This window comes from Rhodamnia argentea, chromosome 11 (assembly GCF_020921035.1).
Source record: "Rhodamnia argentea isolate NSW1041297 chromosome 11, ASM2092103v1, whole genome shotgun sequence".
Classification (NCBI taxonomy): Eukaryota; Viridiplantae; Streptophyta; class Magnoliopsida; order Myrtales; family Myrtaceae; genus Rhodamnia; species Rhodamnia argentea.
Window position 1 is genome coordinate 3,113,624 of NC_063160.1, and position 23,670 is coordinate 3,137,293.

At 40.3% G+C, this 23,670-nt stretch overlaps 1 protein-coding gene across 1 annotated transcript; it reads left to right on the top strand.

Moving 5' to 3' along the window:
- Positions 1 to 621: 621 nt before the first annotated feature.
- LOC115744073 (omega-hydroxypalmitate O-feruloyl transferase-like) lies at positions 622 to 3,482 on the top strand. The gene is made up of 2 exons (XM_048272448.1): positions 622 to 1,059; positions 2,417 to 3,482. Exons 1-2 carry the CDS (start codon positions 622 to 624, stop codon positions 3,278 to 3,280), a joined length of 1,302 nt encoding a protein of 433 aa, XP_048128405.1. The 3' UTR covers positions 3,281 to 3,482.
- The last annotated feature ends 20,188 nt before the right edge of the window (positions 3,483 to 23,670 follow it).

Below are 23,670 nucleotides of genomic sequence, written 5' to 3' on the forward strand. Positions count from 1 at the left end.
TAAACATTCCTGAAAGCTTATCTTAAATACTTTTGGGTATCTAACTAATTATAGACAATGTTAAAGTTTGCCACATGGCTTACTTATGGGATTTATAGACTTTTCATATACATATAATCCCACTACATCTATGAACGTAAGAAAATGACTTGGACACTTTAACACGTTATTAGAATAATTCGACTTACATGTGAGAGGGGTGTTAAAATATCACATTGCTCGTATAATGGACAAACACAGGGAACACGAAGGTCAACGTACCCCAAAAAAGTCGTTAGCACTTTCACCTTCCGAGAAGCTGCTCCAAACATCCACATGATCGACCCACCAATAAATTTTCATATTAAACCATACATAACGGAGACTCTGGGTCTATTTAAACGGCCCAAAAGGAACGTCCACTTCCCAACATCCGAAGCGAGAAGCCAATCTGGTACGTTCATCTCTAACATCTCTCTCAAGTTGTTCATGGTATCCCTACATTTGACAAACACATCCTGCAAGCTGCAATAATTCTTGCCTTCAGTAAAGGAACTCTCCATCTAACGATTCTGTTTGAACGTTCAAACCCATTTTGTTTTCTAAGCAAGAGAGCAGGACAGAGAGTTCCGGACTTCTCCGATGGAGGCCTTCAACACCATTGCCAGCAACATCCTAACAGTAGAAAGATCCGCCCCTGTCCCGGTCCTACCGGAACAAGACACACCCGGGGGTTCCATTTTCTTAAGTAGCATTGACAATGTGGCTTTGACAATCATGTCAACCGTTTATTCCTTCAACAGGAGCGATGCGGATGTGGCAGGCGTGATTAAGCAAGCTTTATCCAAAGTTTTGGTTTATTACTATCCTCTCGCAGGGAGGTTAGCCAAGAACTCTCAGGGAAAGTTGATTGTCGATTGCCAGAAGAAGTTTGCAGTCCCATTTGTGGAGGCATCGGCCAATTGCGACATCGAAAATCTGGGCGATATCCAAATCATGGATTCTGGTACTTTGGGAAAGCTCGTTTACAGAGACCCTACTGAAAATATGCTGGAAGATGGACCCCTTCTAACAGCACAGGTGAACAATTTCTTTCTCCGTTTGCTGGTAACAATTGACAACACTTTACATTCTATTTTCTTTCGCTTTATCATCAATTGTAATGGTGAATTTCTTTTGGTAGTCTTAAATTCACATGGGACTAGATAATATCATGTTCCACATGCATCCTTGATGTAGTTCGTCACTTCACTTAAAGAAGGAAAATTACCAAAACCGTCATAAACCTATTGCAATTGTGTGAATTGAGTTATACACCTTTTTTTCTTTTTTTGCCAATTGAGTCCCTAAAACTTTTACATTTATGCCAATTCAGTCCATCCGACCAACTTTTACCAGCCGGTGTTAACGTGAAAATTTTTAATAATATTTCAATATTTTCTCAAAAATTGTTTTTCTTTGATGCTTTTTTTTCTTCTTCTTCTTCTTCCCGTAGCCGGTAGATGGATAAGCAATTGGCCAGATTCGAGGGCCAGTGAGGGTGAGGTTGGCCTTGCCCAACCGGATCCGGCAAGGCTTGCACTCCCCATCGCTATGCGAGGGCGACCTCGCCCTCGCCTCTAGCTGGTTAAACATGTGGTGACCAGCTAGAGGAAGAAGGATAAGAGAAAAATTAACAATATTAAAATATTTAAAATACTCCACATGAGCTCCAGCCTGCCAAAATTAGTCGGATGGACCGAATTGGCACAAATGCAAAAGGTTTAGGACTCAATTGACAAAAAAAAATTATTTAGGATAGAATTGTCATAATTGCAATAAATTTATAACTTTTTTGATAATTTTCCCCACTTCGGATGGAGTGATTATTTGCATCTGTAATTAATGCGTTAAATCTTTCCAATGTTGTTGGTGAATCTCCATTTGGGGAAAGTCCTCTTAGTATAAACTGGGACTTTCTTCATAACCTCCCATGATCGAGAAGTAAATTTGACTCTTCAGTTTTTACAGTAACTAACTTTTTTCTAGTATGTTTAGCAACCTTTCATATGGAAAATCTAAGTATAGGCATATTAGTAAAGAAAGTAGTATTTTCGATGTGGTATGGAACTTCTTTTCTATAGAAAGAATAACTACCAATATACTTTGCAACATAAGAATAGGCGTATTAAGATACAGTTTGCAACAATATTGCCAATTTATCATGGTGACAATATTTCATTAAAGATAGTAACTATCGATCATCAATTTATCACCATTAAATTAATTCATGCATGTTGGCCCCCCCATAAGAACTTTAGATTCATAGATTCGATGTTTATTTGGATGTAAGGAGCATGCACTCAATCCCGGAAAGATGGCAAGAGGTTATTCATATAAGTTACCATTATTGCATGATATATCGGGATTATAGTAACTTTGGAGATTGCATAAACAGGTTACAAGGTTCAAATGTGGAAGTTTCACTTTAGGGATCGCACTTCACCACTGCATGGTGGACGGCATCGGCGCATTTCAATTTGTGAACTCGTGGGCTGAGTTAGCAAGAGGTAAACCATTATCCATGGTTCCTTGTCACGACAGAACAATTTTGAAGCCACGGGTGCCACCTCAAATTAGCGGTCCTTATGACGACTTTGTTCACGTGAGCGATGTATCGAACTTCATGGAATTATACCAAAGAGAGCAAATGGTGTATAAATCTTTCCACTTTGATGGTGAGAAGCTGGCGACCCTAAGAAAAATGGCAACACCTGATGGACATGTTATGAGCAACTGCTCCAACTTTGTCGCGCTCTCGGCTCTAGTATGGCGGTCTCGAAGCATTGCACTCAAGATGAAACCGCACCAACTGTCGAAGCTTCTCTTAACGGTCGATATCCGACCAAAGCTGGGAACATCAATGCGCGATGGATACTTTGGGAATGCCATAATCGCATCTTCCTGTCTCTGCACCGCTGGACAGCTGATTGATGAGCCGATCTCTTCCACAGCGGGAAAAATAAATGAGGCGATCGAGAGGGTGACAGAGGACTACGTGCGGTCGTCGCTCGATTTCATGGACACGTACCAATTTGATCCTTACTCAGTGAGCTCCCTGTTGATAAGTTCATGGTTGAGGCTGGATTATAGCTGCATAGACTTTGGATGGGGAGGGCCGAGGCAGTTCGGCACCGGCAACCCACCACCGAATCTCTGCATGTTTATGAGGGAAGACACTGAGAATAAGAAGGGCATTGTGGTGGTGTTGGGCTTGCCACTTTCGGCTATGAACACGTTCCAAGAGTTGGTTCAAATATAAGCTCATTACCAGAGATTGAACCCCTTCGCCACTTATTATTCCAATAATTCTCCTCATTCATTTGTGTTATTTGTTTGGGAGAAGTGCAAACAATGCTATATTGATGTTTTCTGTTTAATTAAGACAAACTAAATTAGCCATGGTTTATTTTTGCTTACTTATTTCACCATCACTGTATGCAACATGTTCCTATTCGCTCTATCGAAATATCCAACATCGCTCTACAATGAGTTTATTTGCTATCTATACACATGTTATCTCCCTCCATTTATGAGCTTAAGCTTTTGCATTAGACTTTCTTACATAAAATTAGAGTCGAGTCTGCCTCTTTCACATGTGCATCCACTCTCGTGGTCTCCCCGTCACGACCTAAAATTAGGCTAACGGATTATCGGGTCAATTGAATCAACTAACCTAATTTGGACCCTCCAAAGTCCTACCGAATTGCAACTTAGGTTTATTCATGAAAAGATATTCAATTGGAGCCGCCACTAATCATTTACGGAAGGTTGATTAGAAACCTTAATAAAATAGAGGGAGAACTATTTTATTTCTGCGCACTGCAGAGAAATGGGTTCGAGGACTTGGTTACATTAATTGGAAAAATTAATGCCCTTTCGGTACCAATTTCATGAAAAATCCCTTTTTGATTAATCGATGTGATTTGAATGATTTTGATTTTTTTGAAAAAAAAAGTGTAATATGAGACCATATATTATGCGCCCGGAGGATGATTTTTTGGTATTTTCGACAATAAAAGAAAACATTCAAAAGCATTCAAAAATCTGAACAAAAATAAACAAAAATGCCCATAATATACCTTTAATTTTCAATTTTTTCGAAAATCTTCTCATTTCCAAAGATTTGGGCTAGAGCGAGATTTTATCCGCTACATCCTTGAGGATTCGAGCCAATATGCGGATATGTGTATAGAAAAACAACATCCCTTTTGCCGAAGGGCGTAACACGAATTTCTATACTAAATCACCATCCCATTCCACGAGATCGTAGCTAAGGTGTGTGATTTATTTTTCCGACAGGTCTAGGCACAAAGGGGAGCATATATTATGGGCATGTTTGTTTAAAATTGTGCAAATTTTATAACAAATCAAAACAAAACGAGCATGACAAAAATAAAAAGAAAATGAAAATCAATTGAGCTCGAAATTTCAAAAATTCAATGAGGGGTGGCCGAAAATATGGCATTGGGGATCCACCTTTCCTCATCCAAAAACTCAATCCATTTTTAATTTGAGAAATTATCTTTGAGATTTGAAAATCTAATTTTAGATAATCCTTATAAAAAAATAGATAGACATTCAATCCAACCAAACCTTATCTCTAATCAAATGTGTTCAGAAAATTCCCCAAAGATAAGATAAGATAACGACATATAACATCCAAATTGTTTCGCGCGTGTTAAAGATAACGACTAGCTCAAAAAAAATGTATCCATGAGTAAAAAGTTATCTAATTTGGCTAAATCAGACAAAATTTCAATCTAGTCGAGTCTTATCCACACCAGGAGATAACATCGAACAATCACAAATTCCTATTAATAACACAAGGTTATGATCGGACACCCAATGGATAAGTTCCAGTCAACCAACGTAGCGAAAAAGATTAATCCTCTACTCACATTAAACCATTCGATCAAACGGATTGCCTATGTGCCAAAAATTCCATGCTCAACATAAAATTCTGATTTTTTTTTCAATGCAACTTAGGGCAATAGATAATTACCACAACAAGACTCACTCGTATGTATAGTTCGACCAAAAGCGGGGCATATGTGCCGAGAATTAATCCAAAATTCTTATTTTTTCCAAATCTATCCAACTTGATAAAAAAAAAAAAAATCTTGACTTTCAAGCTCACGAACGTGCAGTTAACTTTTAGAACATGTAAGCCAATTCACAAGTTAAAGAAGATCGGCAATTTCATGAGAATTCAATCATCAATTTGAGACAAGTAAAGTTCCATTCTCAAAGTTCAAAATTTGCGAGGATATGAGGGAACATGCCGAGTTTCTTGAGCCAAAATTCACATTAATCTCCTGTAAACAATCAAGCAAGATGGAATCTAAAACAAAACTTTTTCCTTTTATCCCCACAATACACGATCCAGAATAGGCAATCATCCCATGATGTATCAAGATACGCAAAAACACTCAGTGAAGTGTGCAAGTCAACCCATTGAGCAAGCAAATATTCAACGATAGAAAATTTACCTTGAACCAAATATCGGCTTTGTTAATTGAACTTTGCACGAAACTCAAATATCAAGCTCAAACCTTCGGGTGGATCGGCTAAGGAACGTTGCGCACTTGAGGGAACTTGACGGAATGAATTTGCAGCAGCCAATTCACTCCTTCATCAGCACCGAATCAGTAGCAGATCGGTCATGAACAATGAACCCAAAAAAAAAAAAACTGCGCTGAATCGTTAGTGAAAGAACACCCAAAAAGATGCAGTTTTTTTCAACAAAATCGGCTTCGAAGTGCGAAGGATCAGAGTACCGAACAGCAAGCAAACCGAGCAAGGACAACGACAAATAATTGGCTTTGATCACCGGCTGGATAGCAGACTCTGTGTTCCCCAAGTTTTTTTTTATCCCCCCATATCCTCGAGCTCAAGCTCGTATTTATAGAGTTCAAACACTCACTAATTCTAGTAGGTGTAGCACTCGGGAAAAATACACTAGAAGTGCCATAACTTGTGTACGGCGTTCACTTGAGTGTCATAACTTTCAAAACGTTCATTTAAGTGCCATAAATTTCAAAAATCATTCACTTGAGTTCTACGTCGGAGCAAAATTGTTCACTTGAGTGCTACAGTAACTTTTCCGGCGTGTTACGTCAGCTTTCGGAAGTGCCACATCATCTTTCCGGCGTCTACAGTAACTTTTTCGGCATGCTACAGTAACTTTTCCGGCGTCTATAAGTAATTTTCCGGCTGCCACGTCAACATGGCACTCAAGTGAACGATTTTTAAAAGTTCTGGCACTTAAGTGAACGTTTTGAAAGTTATGGCACTCAAGTGAACGCCGTACAAAAGTTATGGCACTTCTAGTGTACTTTTCCCTGTAGGACTCATTAGAGACCATCAGATTGGTAAATGCAAGCCATAGGATTAAAAATTCTGATGTTTAAGAGTCCCAATCCCTGAGAACTTTCTGTTATTTTTTGGCCAAGTGGAGATAAGAGTCCTACTTCTTAAAAATTCTAATCTCCAACTGAGATAGGATTCCTAGTTTAAATAAATCCCGACTTACTTTTGATCCTTGAAGAGTCCTATTTCCCTAGATCTAATGAATTTCGGCCAAGAGAGGGACCTTTTATGGGTTGATCGAATTTCTATGTCTTGTGGGCTGTTTCGCACAATTTCAGGACCGCTTGAGCTTTATTTGATGAAGTTAACCATTAAATTAAAAAAACCCTCTCTTTAACTAATTAAGCTTGAGTGGTGCTTGTAATGTGGTGATTGAAATGGGTCAAAGTCCAACTTGTACCTAAACATGTCATTGATCTAAGTTGCAGGAGTGAACACCCAAGAGGAGCTAACGTGGTACTGTGGCAAACGCATGGCTCATGCCTACAAGGCCAAGGCGAAGAAGAGTGGTTCATGATGCCGCTGCAACAGTGGCATTGTTCGTGCTAGATTTAAGTCCAACTTGCTCCTAAATCGATGGTATAGGGTGCTACTCAACTCATGCATGTCTACTGTTGGAGGCCAAGTCAAGTACGTTCCCTTGGAAATTAATCATGATTTTTGTGCTTAAGGAAATTTGCCCATCCTCAACACACCCTTCATTATGCCTAGACAAAAATCACACGTGAGTTCGAGCCCCGCTGCTCATTAATTTAAGCTCAATTTCGCACCTTAAATACAATGACACGATTGACAGAAAATAATTATGCAATGCATGGGGAATTATTATTTTTTGTGAGAACTATATGTAATTCTCATTTTATGAAGTAAATAAATGAATTTCTAAAAATCAAAATTTAGGTGTCAACACTCCCTCCAATACATGCACTGGTACTTGAGAAAATTGAGCACATTTGTGTTCGCCCTCTTCAATGTTCTGTTCATAGTTCGACGTGAGAAAGTGTTGAATGCAAGATTTATGTGAAGAGTCATCAATCAGAATAAACTACACTACAAATGCAAAAAAAAAAAGTTCTTAATAAACACACCATCATTCTGTTAAACTATAACTAACATCGTATTTCTGAGTTTTAATCCAACTGCTGACAAACAATAAAAATTACAAGGAGCAACCCTCAAAGGGAAAGGAAGAAAAAAAGTATTAAAACTTGTCAAATTGATGCAATCAAGTTCTTCCATTAACACTGTCAATTTATCCAACGAGAAATGCTGACGTGGCATTTTTATATAAATTTCTCCTAACGTGGCATTTTTATTAATTTCTTTCTCAAATCTTATTTTGATAAAATAAGAAACTAAGAAAGACTAAAGTTTGATTTTAAAAAGCTAAAACAGAAAGAAAAAAAAAAAAGACGAGGAGAAAGAGGGCAGGGCAGGGCCTCGCTTATGAGGCTCGGCCATCGTTGCCCATCATTGGAGGGGCCAACAAAGTTTGCTAGCCTTGGGCAGGGGTGGCCAGCCCTTGTAAGCCCTAGGCAAGAGCCAACGAAACTCGCCTAGATCTAGGTGAAGCCGGCCTCCCCTAGAGCCAATGACCATCACCTACGGCGCGTAAAAATCTCATGTCAACATTTTTCATCAAACAAATTGACGGTGTTAAAAGAAAGATTCGATGACACCAATTTGATAAGTTTTATGACTTGATTGCACTTTTTGAAGGTTTAATGACTTAATTGCACTTTCAAGACAAGTTTTAGGATTTCTGATGCACATCTCTTTATTTATCTTTAGTATTAGGCCATATAGATTGCATTTTACGTTGTCATGTTAATTACTAGCATATAGACATAATTTGGAGTTAAGATTAAATTACATGCACTACATATAGTTTATTTTTCATTCTACAGTAAAACCGAAAGAAGAATTAATTAGAGTTGCATATTGTCTAAAAAATCTTGGTAAGGCTACGTACATTACTACTTTTACATACATTTGGAAAATTAATTGGCTCGAGATGTTTGAATCCTTGCTCTATTTCTTGTAATTAATTTATTTGATTGTTGATTATTGAGTGCTAATTTATTATTAGCCTACCCGCATGATCACCTCTCATATGTTAGTAGATCGATCAAGATTACTTGCAAAGATGTTTTTGAAATTAAAGAGAAAAAGGTGCCCAAAAAACGTTAGATTACCACCATCTTTACTTGTGTTACTAATTGACTCATAAAAAATTAGTGATGATTCTGAATAAGTCAATTGGCTTGTTAAAATCAAATCAAAATTTGCCATTGGCAAGGCTTGGAAGAGTCTATGATAAGTGTAAGCTTAGTAATCCATTAGTTTTTCTTTGGGTGGCTCGCCACTGGAAAGTCACAACACATAGTATGAAAGAAAAAACTTTTCTTCTTCAAATAGATATTTCTGTTATTCCTAGATCCATCAATTGGAACCAAGTTATCCTCTCATATTCGAGGTGGCAAAATGGTCCTAGATCCCATAATTTAGCTCAATGGTTCGCGTCATAAATGGATTGCTTTAAGTTGTAAAAATAAGCTTAAGCGGGTTATAAATGAGTTAGTTAACAACTTAATGGATCTTCAATGGATTTTAAATGAGTTGCATGTGTTAAGTGAGCTATGAAAAATAGGTCCTTTTTTACATTTTGTATCATTTTTTATTTCTTTTTTATTTCTTTCTTTTATTATTTTTTTTCTAAGAAATTTTGCGAGGGTTGCTAGCTGACCTTGCCAGTCACTAGCGAGAGCCGGTCGGTTGGCCCTCGCCGACACCAAGCTATTGGGACTAACAATACAACCTAAAAGAGGGGTTTGACTAGGATGAGTAATGATATTCGAAAACTTTTGTGGAACATCAAACAATATGCACTCAAGATTATAACTCAACAAATACTGCATGTGTAATGATGTATAGACATTTAAGATAAGACAGAGAAGATCACATGGCAATATATAGTGGTTTAGGTTGAGAAAAAGCCTACATCCACTTTCAGACTAATAGCCTAACAGCGGCAGGATTCCACTAATAATCCACAATGCAAATTACAGTTGGCTAGTGTTGTTCCCATAACACGATAGATCACAATATCATGACACAACTACTTGTACTCACGCTTGTCCATTTAACTATATTTCTATTATAGTGCCAAACCAAATACAGATAGTAATACACAAAAATCAAAACAGCTTGAGCTTGTAGAAGTGTTAGCAAAAATGCTCTAGTCTGAAGACACTTTTAAGTGTTGTAACGTAGGTTAGGATTAGAGACTGAGGAACGAAAACGGCTCATTTTGGCTCAAAAAATATTTGAGAAGTGCTTAATGTTGGTGATCATTGCTATCTTATCACTGATTTTGACCTTATGGGTCAATCTTCCGCATTGATCTTCTAATGATGCAATCATTGCTTGAGGATAGAGGTCTTCTGATAACACAACAATCTTTGAGGATGGTACAGACTTCTACTGGGAATAGCACTTTGCAATCCAGCTTCTATGGGGAGTTTTCTTTGCAACTCAATCACTTGGGAATTTACAAGAAAAATAACATACAAGCATGTACATTCAAATTATGAAGTACATACAAATGAAAGAGGAGCTTTTTCCGCTTGCATTACATGAATGGGGTACAACGAGCATTGACCTTACTTTTAATAAGCACTTTGGTTTCTTAATCCTCTGAATTTTCTTTGGGATTAGGCCTTTGCTTTTTTTTTTTTTTTTGTGACAACCCGATTTCTTTTTCTTTTCTTTTTGCTTTTTTTTTAGGAGAGCCCGCCTTGCTTTTTATGATCCCATAAGCTTGAATTCCTACAACAACTTTCAATAATTACAACATTTCATTTTTCCTTTTTACTTTCTTAGGAATTACAACAATTTAGAAAAATCGTTAGAGTATTTTTGTGCTCTCTCTCTCACCCGCCTCTCGTCGCCCTGCTTGTCTTGCCACCTGTTGTCTCTACTGGCCGTTGTAGCCGCCACCTCTAGGTGAGTTCTCCGAGCCCATTTTTCTTGCTCTCCAAGTCGCGACTTAGGCTGTGAGATGTAGGGTCTTGACCGCTACATTTGTGGTAGCCGTGCTGCAGCCACCAGATTTACAACCACTGCCTAACATCTGGGTTCACAGCCTCATATCATGACTATTGTTGGACCGAGCAATCGACATATGATTGCCGTCTGGCCCTACATTTGACTTTTGAATATCGCTTAGGGATTTGTTTGTTTGGTTTAATAATTGAGCATATGTAAGAAATGATGAAAATCTTGTAATATTAATTTATGTCTTTTGCTCAGAGTGTTACAGCGGAGTGGGATCAACTCAGAGGACCTTCGTTGTATTTAGTCAGATTGACTTTTTTTAACTTTATCATTATGCTGTCGAGCATAGTGAAATTTTATCGAGCTTCTTCATATTTCATCGAGTGAAATTATGAATTTTCATACTTTATAATCTAATTTTCAAATAAAAAGACAATCATATTCTAATACCAATAAAAAAATGAGCCCTATCTAAAGCGACAAAAATAAAATTATCTCCATCCATTCCTAGGCCAAAAAATAAAGTTAACGGGACAAAAAAAAAACTTTCAAAACGATCAATTAAGTGCCAAATTTTTAGGAAAACGATCATTTTAGTGCCAAAACTTTCAAAACAACTATTTAAGTGCTATTTTTTTTTTAAAACGAACATTCAAGTGTCAATTTTTTAAAAACACGACCACTTCGGTGTCAACTTCATCGAGACACGTCAGCTCAAATACTAATAAAAAAAAGCATGTGTCGGATTTCTGACAAGCCACGTCAGCTCAAATTGAAGTTGGCACCGAAGTGATCATTTTTAGAAGAAGTTGGCACATAAGTGATCGTTTTAAAAAAGAGTTGGCACTCAAGTGATCGTTTTGAAAGTTTTGGCACTAAAGTGAGCGTCGTACACAAGTTTTGACACTCCTAGTATACTTTAGCCGAAGTTATTATTTGCCACCTTTTGCACTAAAGGCTCGTCATTTCCAAATCGGAAGGTGCAGAGAGGGTGAATGATAACTGTTTTGTTTTTCTATTTATGTTCCAAGTCTATTTCTAGAATAAGTTTAGAATAGAAATCTGTTTGGTAACACAATTTTACTTTTCTATTTCTGAAACAAAAATTCGTGCCATAAATAGTTTTGCAATAGAAATAAGAAATTATAATTTTTAGCTTCTCATCATCGCTTACTCCCTACCTATCGCATCCCGATCGCCAATTGCGGGTCCGCCAATCGCCGATCCTTCGTCTCTATGTTTGAAGGTCGCCGGTCCCTTGGACCACGGTTCGCCGGCCACCGGTCGCCAATCGTCGATCCACCATCCCTCGATTCTCTAGTCGCCGGTTTGTTGGTCCCTCGATCCACCGTCCGCTGGCCTCCGATCACCGATTGTAGGTCAAACGTCCCACGATTTGCCGGTCAGCCGATTCACCAACCCCCACTAGTTGGTTTTCTGGTCCGCCATCCGCTAGCCGTCAATCCCTGTTTCACTAGTCCACCATGACTCGGTTTGCTGGTCTACCCGTCCCTCGGTTCGGTGATTCATTGGTGTTCGCCAATCTGTCGCTCGCCGGTCCGCCGTCAACCATCTGTCCGTTTGTTGGTCCGCTAGTCCGCCAAACCACGGTTGCCAATTTGCTAGTCCACTGTTCGTCGGCCATCAATCACTAGTTCGCCGCCCCTCGGTTAGCCGATTGTTGGCCCCTAGTCTACCGATCGTCGACGGCCTTATAAATTTTATGTTGTTATCAAACAAATTTCTGATCTGGAAACATAAATTTTGTATCGTTATCCAACGCGTTTATTTGCTCGGAAACACGTCCAAAAACTAGAAATGGAAAAATTTATTTCTTGGAAGAAATTGATTCCATAAACAGAATGGTTATCATTCGCCCCTTCTTGTCGTCAATAGCAACAAAACGAAGCTCGCGTGGATGTGATCACACTCTATAAGGATGTGCTCAACGTTGACACTAGCTCCATTGTTATGATAAAGAAGCTCAATAGTATTTGTGTGTGACGTCCATAAGAAAAATAGATTCAATAAATTTTAATCACAAATTCCAGCCTGGTAGATAAATCTGGATTTTTGAGGATTTAAGGGACAAAATTTAGTTTGTTTTGAGATGTCAATCGGTGAAAGTTAAGTTAGAATAGTCAATCGTCGACCCATAGTATCGAGACCTTAGCGTTTGACCGTAGCCTTGATCGAACTCTAGTTATGAGATTTATAAATTTGCCATCGGTTTTAGTACTGGTAATTTAATTTACCTTCGGTGGACAAAATGGTGCGAAAGTGATTTGACTTGGTGGAACCCCTCCTCCCTTTCTTTTCACGTTAGCCATCCCCTCTCTCTCTCTCTCTCTCTCTCTCTCTCTCTTGTGCGAACTCGCCCCCCTCCTATTCATCGTCTTCTTCCTTCCTCATCTTCTTCTTTTTCTTCTATCGCCCAGCACCCCCTCCACCCGATTGCTGCCATCGCTACCATCGCCACTCAACTCGCCCGGTCGCCGCTCTATCCGCCGCCGCGTCACTAGTCCTCGTCCGGCTTTGTGAAATTCGACCTTCCTCCAGCTGTTGAGCTGCTGACCCACAGCCACCCAATCCGTCTCCCTCGCCCGCCTCGTCCGACCACCGCCCGTCGTTTTCGCCCGACGCCATCCCAAAGCTCTAGATCGGGAACCCATGAGCGGCCGAGGCTGCTACCCACAAATCTGTGGACCCGAGACCCTCAGGACTGTGTTACCAGCTACTCAGCCCCGTCGCCAACCTCTGTTCCACCCTTACCCGACCTACATCCAAGATCCCTAGCCCCAAAGCCCAAGCCTTCTGTTTCGACTCTAGCCCCGCCGTGGGCCTAGCTAGGTCTCATGTCGCCAAAACTCACGGGACCCGAGCCGAGCCCCGAAGCCCTACCCACTTGCTGCCTAGCCCCAACGCCCAAGAGTCGCAGTCATCCGAGCCTATGTCGCTGTCCTTTATGCCATCGCCGGAGCTGCCACCACCGATCACCCGTAACATGAAACCCTCAGCCCCGCTGCGAAGTCGCCGGCTCATGTTGCGCCGTTCATTTTCATAGTGAGCCTGAACTCGTTGAGTCCGGACTAGAAACCATGCCCGTCATGCCTACTCGAGTCGAGACCCGTGAGTCATGATCGAGAGTCCCGAGCCCGAACCCATTGTTACCTCTAGCCCTTATCGTGGCCACCCGCGTTGTGCATTGTCTAGGTCATCGCCAACGCACCCGAGTCGTCACCGAACGTCAACGAGTTGTGAGTTAAACTCCTATACCCCGATTAGGGCGCTAATTGCACTTAGTGGCAATTAATTAGTGTAATTATTCTGATATGGTGTTTAAGTAGCCTAATCATGGTTGGTTTAGATAAAAACTTGATTTAGGTTAAATGGCCACTATTATTTACGGTAGTCGGATTAGTTAGGTCGTCTATAGCTAATTGGTGATTAGATTTGATTGATTGTTTGGGCAGTGAATTGCCATTATTGATTGCGAGGGAGCGATAGGGCAGAGCCCAGTGGACGACCGGTTGTCTATTGAATTGGAATTGTGATAGTTTGACTTTATGAATCTGAATTAGTATGTACCGTCGGATTGTGGGAATGCGTTTGACTATTCGTTTTGATCGATTGATTATCTAGATGTCTTGGTTGGTTTGTTGAATGTTAATGGTGAAAGTTGTGGGTGTCGGTCTCTTGATTTTAAATGCAAAGTCCTATATACGAAGTTGTGCCTTCACATGACCATGTTCGTATTCAAATTGCATATTTTAGCACAAAAATGGCCTTAGGTCAAGTGCTTGAACATGTGTGTCACGCCCCGACTCTCGAGCTCGCAACATCCCTACTTTACTCGCCTTAGGTCATGAATGATAGCGTCCCAAGTAGGCTATCGACCTATGAATTTACGGTGCATGCGGAACGTGCAACTCTCCCGGACAATCAATAACAGCGGGATAGTAAGTAGGAAAATTAACACGGTCGATTCACAAAAACAATTTCATTAAATAGCCGGAGTAGATGAATCTTAACCCTACCGAGCTACAGTAAATATATATAACCACATTCTTCCGAGCGGCTCACTAAGACCTCAAAAAGACACAAGGTCGGGTGAGGTTAATCCCTCGCCTACTCCAAAAAATCCTACCACAATCCTCTAGGTTCAACGTCCATGGCCTCCATCACTGCTCCAAAATTTTTAACCATGGCGGGATGAGAAATTAATATCGTTGAGTCAACGCCTAAGCCCGGTTAGGACGTCGATTTGCTTAAACATCCTAACAATTAATCACATCAGCATAGAACAGATATTTCAATTACATGCAAGCTTACCCTCTAGGCCACACATAATGCAATGCGGACTCGACTTAACAATCAACCAATCAAACCAATTCCATCCACTGCAAAGCATCACAGCACTTGCATGCACGGGACAGCACACGTAGTCCAATTATTATCAAATCTGACCCGTAGGTCCAGCACACTAGTCGGTTAGTGCTCTCCGGGCAGGACCAAGCATCATCCCTTACTTCCGGCGACGGCTTCTGATAGTCCATGTGACTTCGCTTGACAAACCGTAAGACAATGATTGTCGACACGACACGAAGCTAACAGGAATCCTAAAAAGGCTTCGGCCCATCACAAGCTGCGACCGGAAAACGAACGGCCCGAAGACAATGGCCGACGCGTATCCAGCGACTAGAAGACAATGATTGCCAGGACCGATCGACCAAAAGACAATGATCGTCGGAATTATCCCATTATATGACCACTCAAGCACTTCGATAACCAGCCGGTTCATTTCTTGGAATTGGATCGAATTCTCATACTCACATGTTCAAATACTTGGCCCGGGGCCGTTTTCGTGCAAAAACATGCAATTTGATCTCATACGTGGTCATATGAAAGCGCAATTATATCAACTAACACACCAGGCAATTTGGGGCGATTAACCTCTAATCGGACCCCCACGATAATTAATAGCCAAAACTGGCATTTACAGCCAACAATTCAATAATCGATTAATCAATTGTAACCAGTCGATTATTAATTCCAATTGATAGCCAATTGCACACTTGTCTCTAACCTATCACTCGCTCGCGATCAATCAACGCAATCAATGAAATCAACCAATTATACTCACCAATTAGCCACAGACAACCTAACTAATTGACTAATCTTAACTAATTACTGTTATTTCGCCTAAACCACATTTTTGTCTAGCCCGATCGTAATTAATCTACATAAACACCCTAATTAACTAATTAAACTAAATATGAACGTAATTAGCATCCTAACCAAGAGTTAGGGGCTAACTCACAATTTCAAATTAGCTCGGGCACTAGACTTTTGGATTGAGCCAATACTGCTCATAGGAGGTCGGTATCGTTCATCGGCACTGTTCACGAACACTGTTCACCCATGAACTGAAATCTCGATCGCACGCCCGCGGGGTTGCGATTCTGGCGGCCGAGACACCCGGATCTGGTGGGTCTCGGGACACGCGGGTTGACGAGTCGGGTGAGTAGAGGGCACGGGTCGCGGCGCGGGATCGGGCTGAGATCTTGGGTCCTCGAATCTCGTGGCTCGAGGCTGCTACGGCGGGTTGGCGGCACGGCAATTGGGAGGGCTAAACAGCGGCTGGGGCGGGCGGCGACGACGTGGTGTGGTGGAGGAGCGGCGTGAAGCTACGGGGCCGAGAGGGAGGGATGAAGTCGTCGGGTCTTGAGGAAACTCGACTCCACGGACGACGACAGCGTCAAGGGCATGAAACCGACACGCGTGGATGGAGGTTGAGCGGTTGGTGGTGATGGTGACGCGAGATGGAGTAGCAATAGATTCGGTTTGGGGGGCGTCGCGGACAACCAGGGAAGGAAAGGAAGAGGAGGAAGAAGAATGAAGAAGAAGAAAGAAGAAGTCACGTTAGGAGGTTCGGTCGTGGGGTTGGGGGGAGGAGAGAGAGAGAGAGAGAGGGAATTAATGGAAGAAAAGATGGGATGGGATGGTGGCTATTAAGGTGGTCGGCTGAAGAGACTTGGGGGGGGGGGCACTAGGTTTGAAAGTTTTGTCTTCTAGCACATAAAGGTGGGGTAAAAGGGTAATCTAATAAATCAAGATCGAACGGATTTTTGGCTCAACCGATTGGGAATAAAATTTGGATTTTCATGGGTTAGGTTCGGTCCGGAAAAAGTCTAGGCTCGAGGATTAAAAATCCTAAGTCACGGTAACTACGATTTCGAGACCCAATCGAAATCGAACAACATTTCTGGAATTGTCCAAAATTCGTCCCTCAATTCCTTACGATTCAAAATTTTCCCAACTGGAATTCAATAATAATTCTTCCTTTTATTGAATTCGGGCAAATTACAAAATTCGAATTTCCCGGGCATTACAATGTGTGAATGGGCATTCGACTAAATTTAAAGAAATAAAATCGTTAGATGTTGAACGTGCTTGAGTGGTCATGTAATTGGGAATCCCGACAATCATTATCTTCTGATTGGTCGGTCCCGACAATCATTGTCTTTCGGTCGATTGCCGGTCACAGCTTGTAAAGGATCGAGGCCCTTACAGGAATTCCTGTTAGTTTCATGACGTATCGACAATCATTGTCTTCTGGTTGGTCGAGTGGAGTCACATGGACTATCAGAAGACATCGCCGAAAGTAAGAGACCATGCTTGATCCCGCTAGGAGAGCACAAACCGACTAGTGTGCTAGACCTATGGGTCGTATCTGATAATAAATGGACTTCGTGTGGTGTCCTATGCATGCAAGTTGATGTGTTGCCTTGCCGGTTGTTTGTCCGATGTGGCTATTGAGTCGAGTCGAGCATTGCATTATGCATGGCTGAAGACTAATAAGTGTGCATGTAGTTAATCTATCTATGTGATGTTTCTAGTGGTTGTTTGGTAGAATGCTCTGAGTGAATCAACGCCCTAGTCAGGTTTAGGCATTGGCTCATCGACAATCATATCTCACGCCGTCATTAACCCTTTTCGGGGCCTTAGTCGTGAAGAATTGGAAGTGTCGTGGATCTTGTTGGAGTAGTTTGAGAATTGTGTTTTTTTCGACTTGGTATCTCCGAGAGTTGTAGAAAGTGGCTTGAAAAATGGGCTTGTAGATATTTCACTTCCTTGGGTTAACAAAGATAATTAAATACAAGGTGATTTTTGCTGAACTGTTGTGATTTGATTTATGTGACTGTCTATTTAACTATCCCCGTTGTTCAATTCAATGTTTGGGAGTTGCACGTTTCGCATGCGTAACAAAAGATGAAAATAAAAAGGAGTCGATAACGTGCTTGGGACATTATACTTTATAACCCGAGGTGATTTGGTAGGGTTGTCGCATGCCCGGGAATCGGGACGTGACATTGTGAATGAATGAGGGAGAGGGGACTATATAGATATGTTTACTAGCAATATGATGGTTGGAGGTGCGTAATAGGTTTGAAACAGAAATGAGAAGTTAAAATTTTCAGCTTCTCTATTTCGGGAATAAAAATGAGAAATAAGAATTCTTCTCATCACTCATTTTCTCACTCTTGCATCCAGATTGCCGATCGCTAGTCCACCGTCCCTAGGTTGGAAGGTCGTGGATCCAAAGAAAATATTAAACGAAATTTTTTTTGTTAAGTAGTCCACCGTTTGCTTCCAAAATTGAAATATCAAAGTATCATCCAAGTTTAAAAAATTATGAAAATTCATATTGCATTCCGTATATCCATGGATATATAATCTTAAAAACTTATTTTAAATATTTGTGTACTCTACATAATTTGTTTTTGTTTTGGCAACACACATTTTAAGGGTAAAGTATAAAAAAAAACTAGTAAATACATTTCCTTGGTACAAATTCAGTCATAAACATTTCGGTTGAGCCAATTTAATCCTAAACCTTTTAATTTGATAAGAATCCATGGGGAAAATGTATTAATGTGGATGCTGGCGTCCTACGTGGCATGATCGGCACTCAAAGCGACATTTCCTTTTTATAAATTTATTTTTATTTATTTATTATTTACCTTCTCTTTCTGCCAGTGGATGGTAGCCACCAAGAGTAGGGGTGTGCAAATTGGACTGGACCGGGACCAGACCGGACCAGCCAGGTTGGTATGGTCCTTGAGGGGGCATTCCGGTCCCCCTGTCCCAATAAATGGAACCGGTGACCGGGCGGTCCGCTCCCCGGGTCCATGGTGGATGGGACCGGACCGGACCCTCCGGACTGGACCGTTCAAAATATATATATAGAGATTAATAAAATTATAAAAAAAAATTAGAAATGTTTGACTTCAAACAAAATAATCCAAAAAGAAAAAAAAAAAAAAGAACCAGTTAACATGAACTAGTTAACCTAATTTTCCTGTATCGGGCTAACTATGTTGTACTACCTATATTTACTTCAATCTTTTCATCTTCTTTTATTGTGCCAAAACTACATGTAGTAACGCAGTTATATTGTTTTCAAGATCCTCCATATTTTTCTATTTAGAAGTCTTACTTCTAGAACATTAACGTGATGTCATTTTCCATAGCAAGATGATGATATTACAACTTGTTTTTTTTTTATTCAATCGGGGGTATAGATTGTAAATTAACATGTAATTGAAACATATTGTATTCAAAGAATTAGATTTTTATAAGTAGCTAATATTAGCGGTCCCATTAGGCCGGGACCGGATCGGACCACCGATCCCGGCCCCGTCCGATCCCGGTCCGGTCCGTGGTCCTGAAAATTTGGGGACCGGGACTACCGGTTCGGTCCTTGGTTCCATACCGGGACCGGACCGGCCCGGACCATGTACATCCCTAACCAAGGACTAGCCTTGCTTGGGTGAGGGTTGCCCTCACCAGCCATGGACAAGGGTCGGACTCGCCAAGTCGGGCCTAAGTGAGGGCGAGCGCCTCCCGTGTCCCCCTCGCTAGATCTACCATGACCCGACCTAGTTAGGCCCATTTTGCCAAGTCAATTGTGATGGTCAAGCTCATGGTACTTGTCGCGACCTAAAAATCGGGCTGATGGATTATGAAGTTAATCAAATTAACTAACCGAATTCGGACTCTTTCAAGTTCTACTGAATCGCAATTTAAGTTTATTTAAGAAAAAATATTCATTTGGAGCCGCCACTAATAGTTTCTTGGTAGGTCGATTAGAAACCTAAATAAAATAGCAGGAAAACTATTTTATTTCTACGAACCAGAAAAATGAGCTCGGGGACTTGGTTACATTAATAGAAAATAATTAATGCCATTTCGGTACCAATTTCACAAAAAAATCCCTTTTCAATTGATTGATGTGAAATGATTTTTTTTTTATTTTCTTTGAAAAAGAATGCAATGCAATCTATGCTAAATGACATGCCAATGTGCATGATAACATGGCAATGGCATGCTCTAAGCTATATGATATGCGAATGACAAGTGATTTTTTTTTTTTTTGTATTTTCGGATTTGAGAATGATTACGGTGAAAACATGCCATAAAATGTGATAATATCCAATTTTAATTAAGAAAATGATTCCTCAAAGTCTTGACTTACATTAGATGTTATTTTTTTTTTATATAAAAACAAGGTTCTTACATGTTTGACCATATGATATTCGGAAAATGATATTTTTGCGTTTTCTTCTTTTTCGACAAAAAAATAAAAATAAAACACTCAAAAGCAATAAAAAATTTGAACAAAAATAATAAAAAATGTCCATAATATACCTTAATATTCCAAAATTTTCGATAAATTCACTCACTCCCAAAGATTCGAGTTAGAGTACAGTTTTTATCTGCTACATACTCGAAGATTCGAGCTAGAGTACAATTTTTATCTACTACATACTCGAAGATTCGAGCCAGTATGCGGATAATTATATAGAACAACAACGTCCCTTTTGCCAAAGGGATAGAATGCGAAGTTCTATACTAAATTGCCATCACATTCCATAAGATTATGGTTAAGGCGTGTAATTTAATTTTTTGATGGGACAAGGCACATTAAGGGGCATATATTATGGGCATGTTTGTTTAAAATTATGCAAATTTTATAACAAGCAACAACAAATAAGCACGACAAAAATAAAATGAAGTTGGGGCCCACCTTTCCTCATTCAAAATTTTATCCAATTTAATTTGAAAAAATTATCTTTAAGATTCGGAAAAATCAATTCAGATAATTCTCAAATAGATAAATATCCAATCCAAATCAATTCTTATCTCTAAAAAATCAAATATTATCCCTCCATCGAACCATATCTATAACATGAAGACAATGTCGAATAGCTACAGGATAATGCAACTCAACCAACTCAATAGTAAGGGATAATTATCTAAAGCAAAGTTCATCCACAACATAGAGATAACATCAAATAACCAAAGGATAAAGCAATTTCAACCGATTCAAGAGCAAGAGATAATTATCACGATAAAGCTCCACCACATGTATAATTCGGCCAAGAGAGTGTATGCCGAAAATTGCCATCAAATTTTACCGATTCAATCTTTATCCATTCATTCAATTTGATCTCGAAAATCGAACAATTTTTCGTTTTGAGAAAAGATTTTTTCCAATCAAAATTTAATCTATTCTCGGGAGTATATACAAAGTTCAATTTAGTTCATCAACCAAAGTGAATCAGAATTTTTTATATGCAATACATCCCAATTTTCCGTTCTTAGTGAAGTTTGATAGAAAAAGTTTAATTGTTCCAACTTTGATCACAAATCAACATAAATTCATCGATACACATGAACATATATGCATGTTACCAATCCAACAAGCATAGATTAGAAATTAAAAGTCGACAAAAAAATTACCTTTTCTAAGCAAAATTCTACACTTGCACAGTCGCTGGAAATCCACTCAAAAACAGTCCCTCTTGAGCCGGATTGGAGTTCAAAACGACAAGGTAAGCGAAGGAGTAGTCATGTTGGAAGCTGAATATTGATCAAAACGGAGCTAAATTACCGTCTAATTGAGGCTGATTTGTGGCTGAAACAGGGCTGGACAGCGGCGAATTGAGCTTGGCGGTTCGGTGATGATGCTGCGGCGGATTGAGCTAGGCTTGATCGGAACAACGAGAAACGTCTAATTTTGTATGGGACAATAGACTTGTATGGAATGGTGGCTTTATGAGATTAAAGAGGATATGCAAATACAAGAACTTAAAACCCAAAAACAACAAGAAGTCAGTGGACTTCTTGGAGCGGTGAGCGTGGAGTCATAGATGATGGCTTCGCATAGCTCAAGTGTTCTCGGACTTTCCTACTTTCTCATGTATCACTCTCTCTACTTTACCTCTTTTATTGTCACGTGCTCATGTGAGGATGACACGAATCTCTCATGCATAACGATCGGAGAAAGAAATAAAAAAAAGTCAGAATTTTATAGAGAATTAAGAACTCCCTCTGTTATTGATTGTCTCGGTGGGAGTGACCACTTAGCTTGTAGTCATCCTTGGCCAAGCTTGCGGTGAGAGAGAGTATTCAGATTGAGAACCACAAAAACTCCAACTTAAGTTTGCCACAATGGAACCTCCATCTTTCTCTGAATGCTCTCAATTGTCGTCATAGCATTATTGGAGACACCGCTTGATCTAGGTGGAGACGGATACTGTGTGGGCTACGGATGTGTCATGAATTGGGCTCTTTGGCACACCTGCAAAACGGAACACAAGGGGAAATCACTGCGCCCTTGGATCAAATCAATAATACCCGAGGAGGACCTCGAGGGAGCAGCGGCTCATGTCGGCTTCGGTGGAGCCTCGTCCGACTACGCTCGAGAGACCTATGTCTGCATCAAAGAGGTTGGCATCAAGAGAGACATAGTGAACAGACTCGCGGCAACTAAAGAAAACTCATACATTAGCACTCAAACACATTGGCAAATAACTAAAGGAAAGAACAAATTTTTATCCTGTTCCTTTTCGTCAAAGTGATGTCCAGGTAGAGAAAATTGAGCAATGTATGCCCAAGTCTCCTTTGAATACAAGAATTGCAGTCTCCGTGGTAGCGCAAGGCTCGATTGATGATGCTCGGAGCTCCGGGTTCGTTTGATGGGCACCACACCAAGGAAACTTGAGTGCCGGATAAAGGATGACGGTGTTGCCTCTGGACTCTTCCACACTTGTCGTTGCTTGGCCGGGAGATGTGAGCTTCCGCTTGTGGGTGTGTACGGAGAACTCGAGAGACAGTGTATGTTCTTCTATGAGACTACTTGTGTCTTCATGATGGATTCCATTGGTAGGGCGGTGGGAGGAGCATCCATGGAGGATTGTGAACTATCGCCGGAGAAGGAGAGTGCCCCTTCATCCGTCTATATGTGTGAACGAATCCCCCAATGTGACGGTGTGTGTATAATGTGGTCTCCCCTCAACCGTCAATCCTAGCCATAACCACGTATATATAGAACAAGGGTTTACTAGTAGGCGTAGGATTTAATCTAGGCCGTTAGTTTAGAAGCTCTAACAAGGATAGGATTTAACGTTAGCCGAAGGATTGAAAAATCTGATAATTAAGAGCCCTAAACTATCAAAAGACTTCAAATTTCGGCTAAAAGAGGGAGAGCATGGGCTGGCTGAATTTCATTGATGTGCGGGCTCAATCGCGCAAATTTGAAGTAAAATTGGCCTTTAATCAATTAAGAACTAATTAAATAAAAGCCTTGAACATTTAAATGTGCTAGAAATGAGTCAATGAATTTAAAAGTTAGGTCCAAACCCCATCGATTTTTCGGCACACATACTCGGGAATTGCAAAATGTTTGCCTGTCGGTCTAAGTCCAAATCGCCTGTCAAATCAAGTCAATCTCGCACCGTTCATGCAGATAAATGCTAATGCAAATGTATGATAATAAAAATGAGAAACATTAAATATGTTATGCATGAAAATTATTTTTGGCCAGAACTAAAGTTAATTCCCATTTTTATAAAATATGACTAATTTAAGGATAACCAAAATTTAGGTGTCAACAGTACTAATTAGAGAGAATTAAAACAATTGGAAGGCCTTGAGTCGCCCTGGTTAACCCGGGTCAGCATGTTGGACGCAAATCGGCTTGACACATTACGTCGAACCTCGATTAGACTCTTATGGCCCACTTGGACAAAGCACCTAGCACAATAGCAAAAATTAGAGTGACTTTAGACAATTAGAGGGCCCTAGGTCAACCCAAGCTGATGCAAGTGGGCTCGGTTCATTGGGCCGAAGCCCTTAGGGCCATTGGCTTAGTATGTT

What these genes read in the sequence shown, in the direction of transcription:
- LOC115744073 (XM_048272448.1), top strand. Translation starts at nt 622, where the DNA reads ATGGAGGCCTTCAACACCATTGCCAGCAACATCCTAACAGTAGAAAGA. An exon ending in GACCCCTTCTAACAGCACAG is followed by an intron (nt 1,060 to 2,416) that starts GTGAACAATTTC and finishes TTGCATAAACAG; the next exon opens with GTTACAAGGTTCAAATGTGG.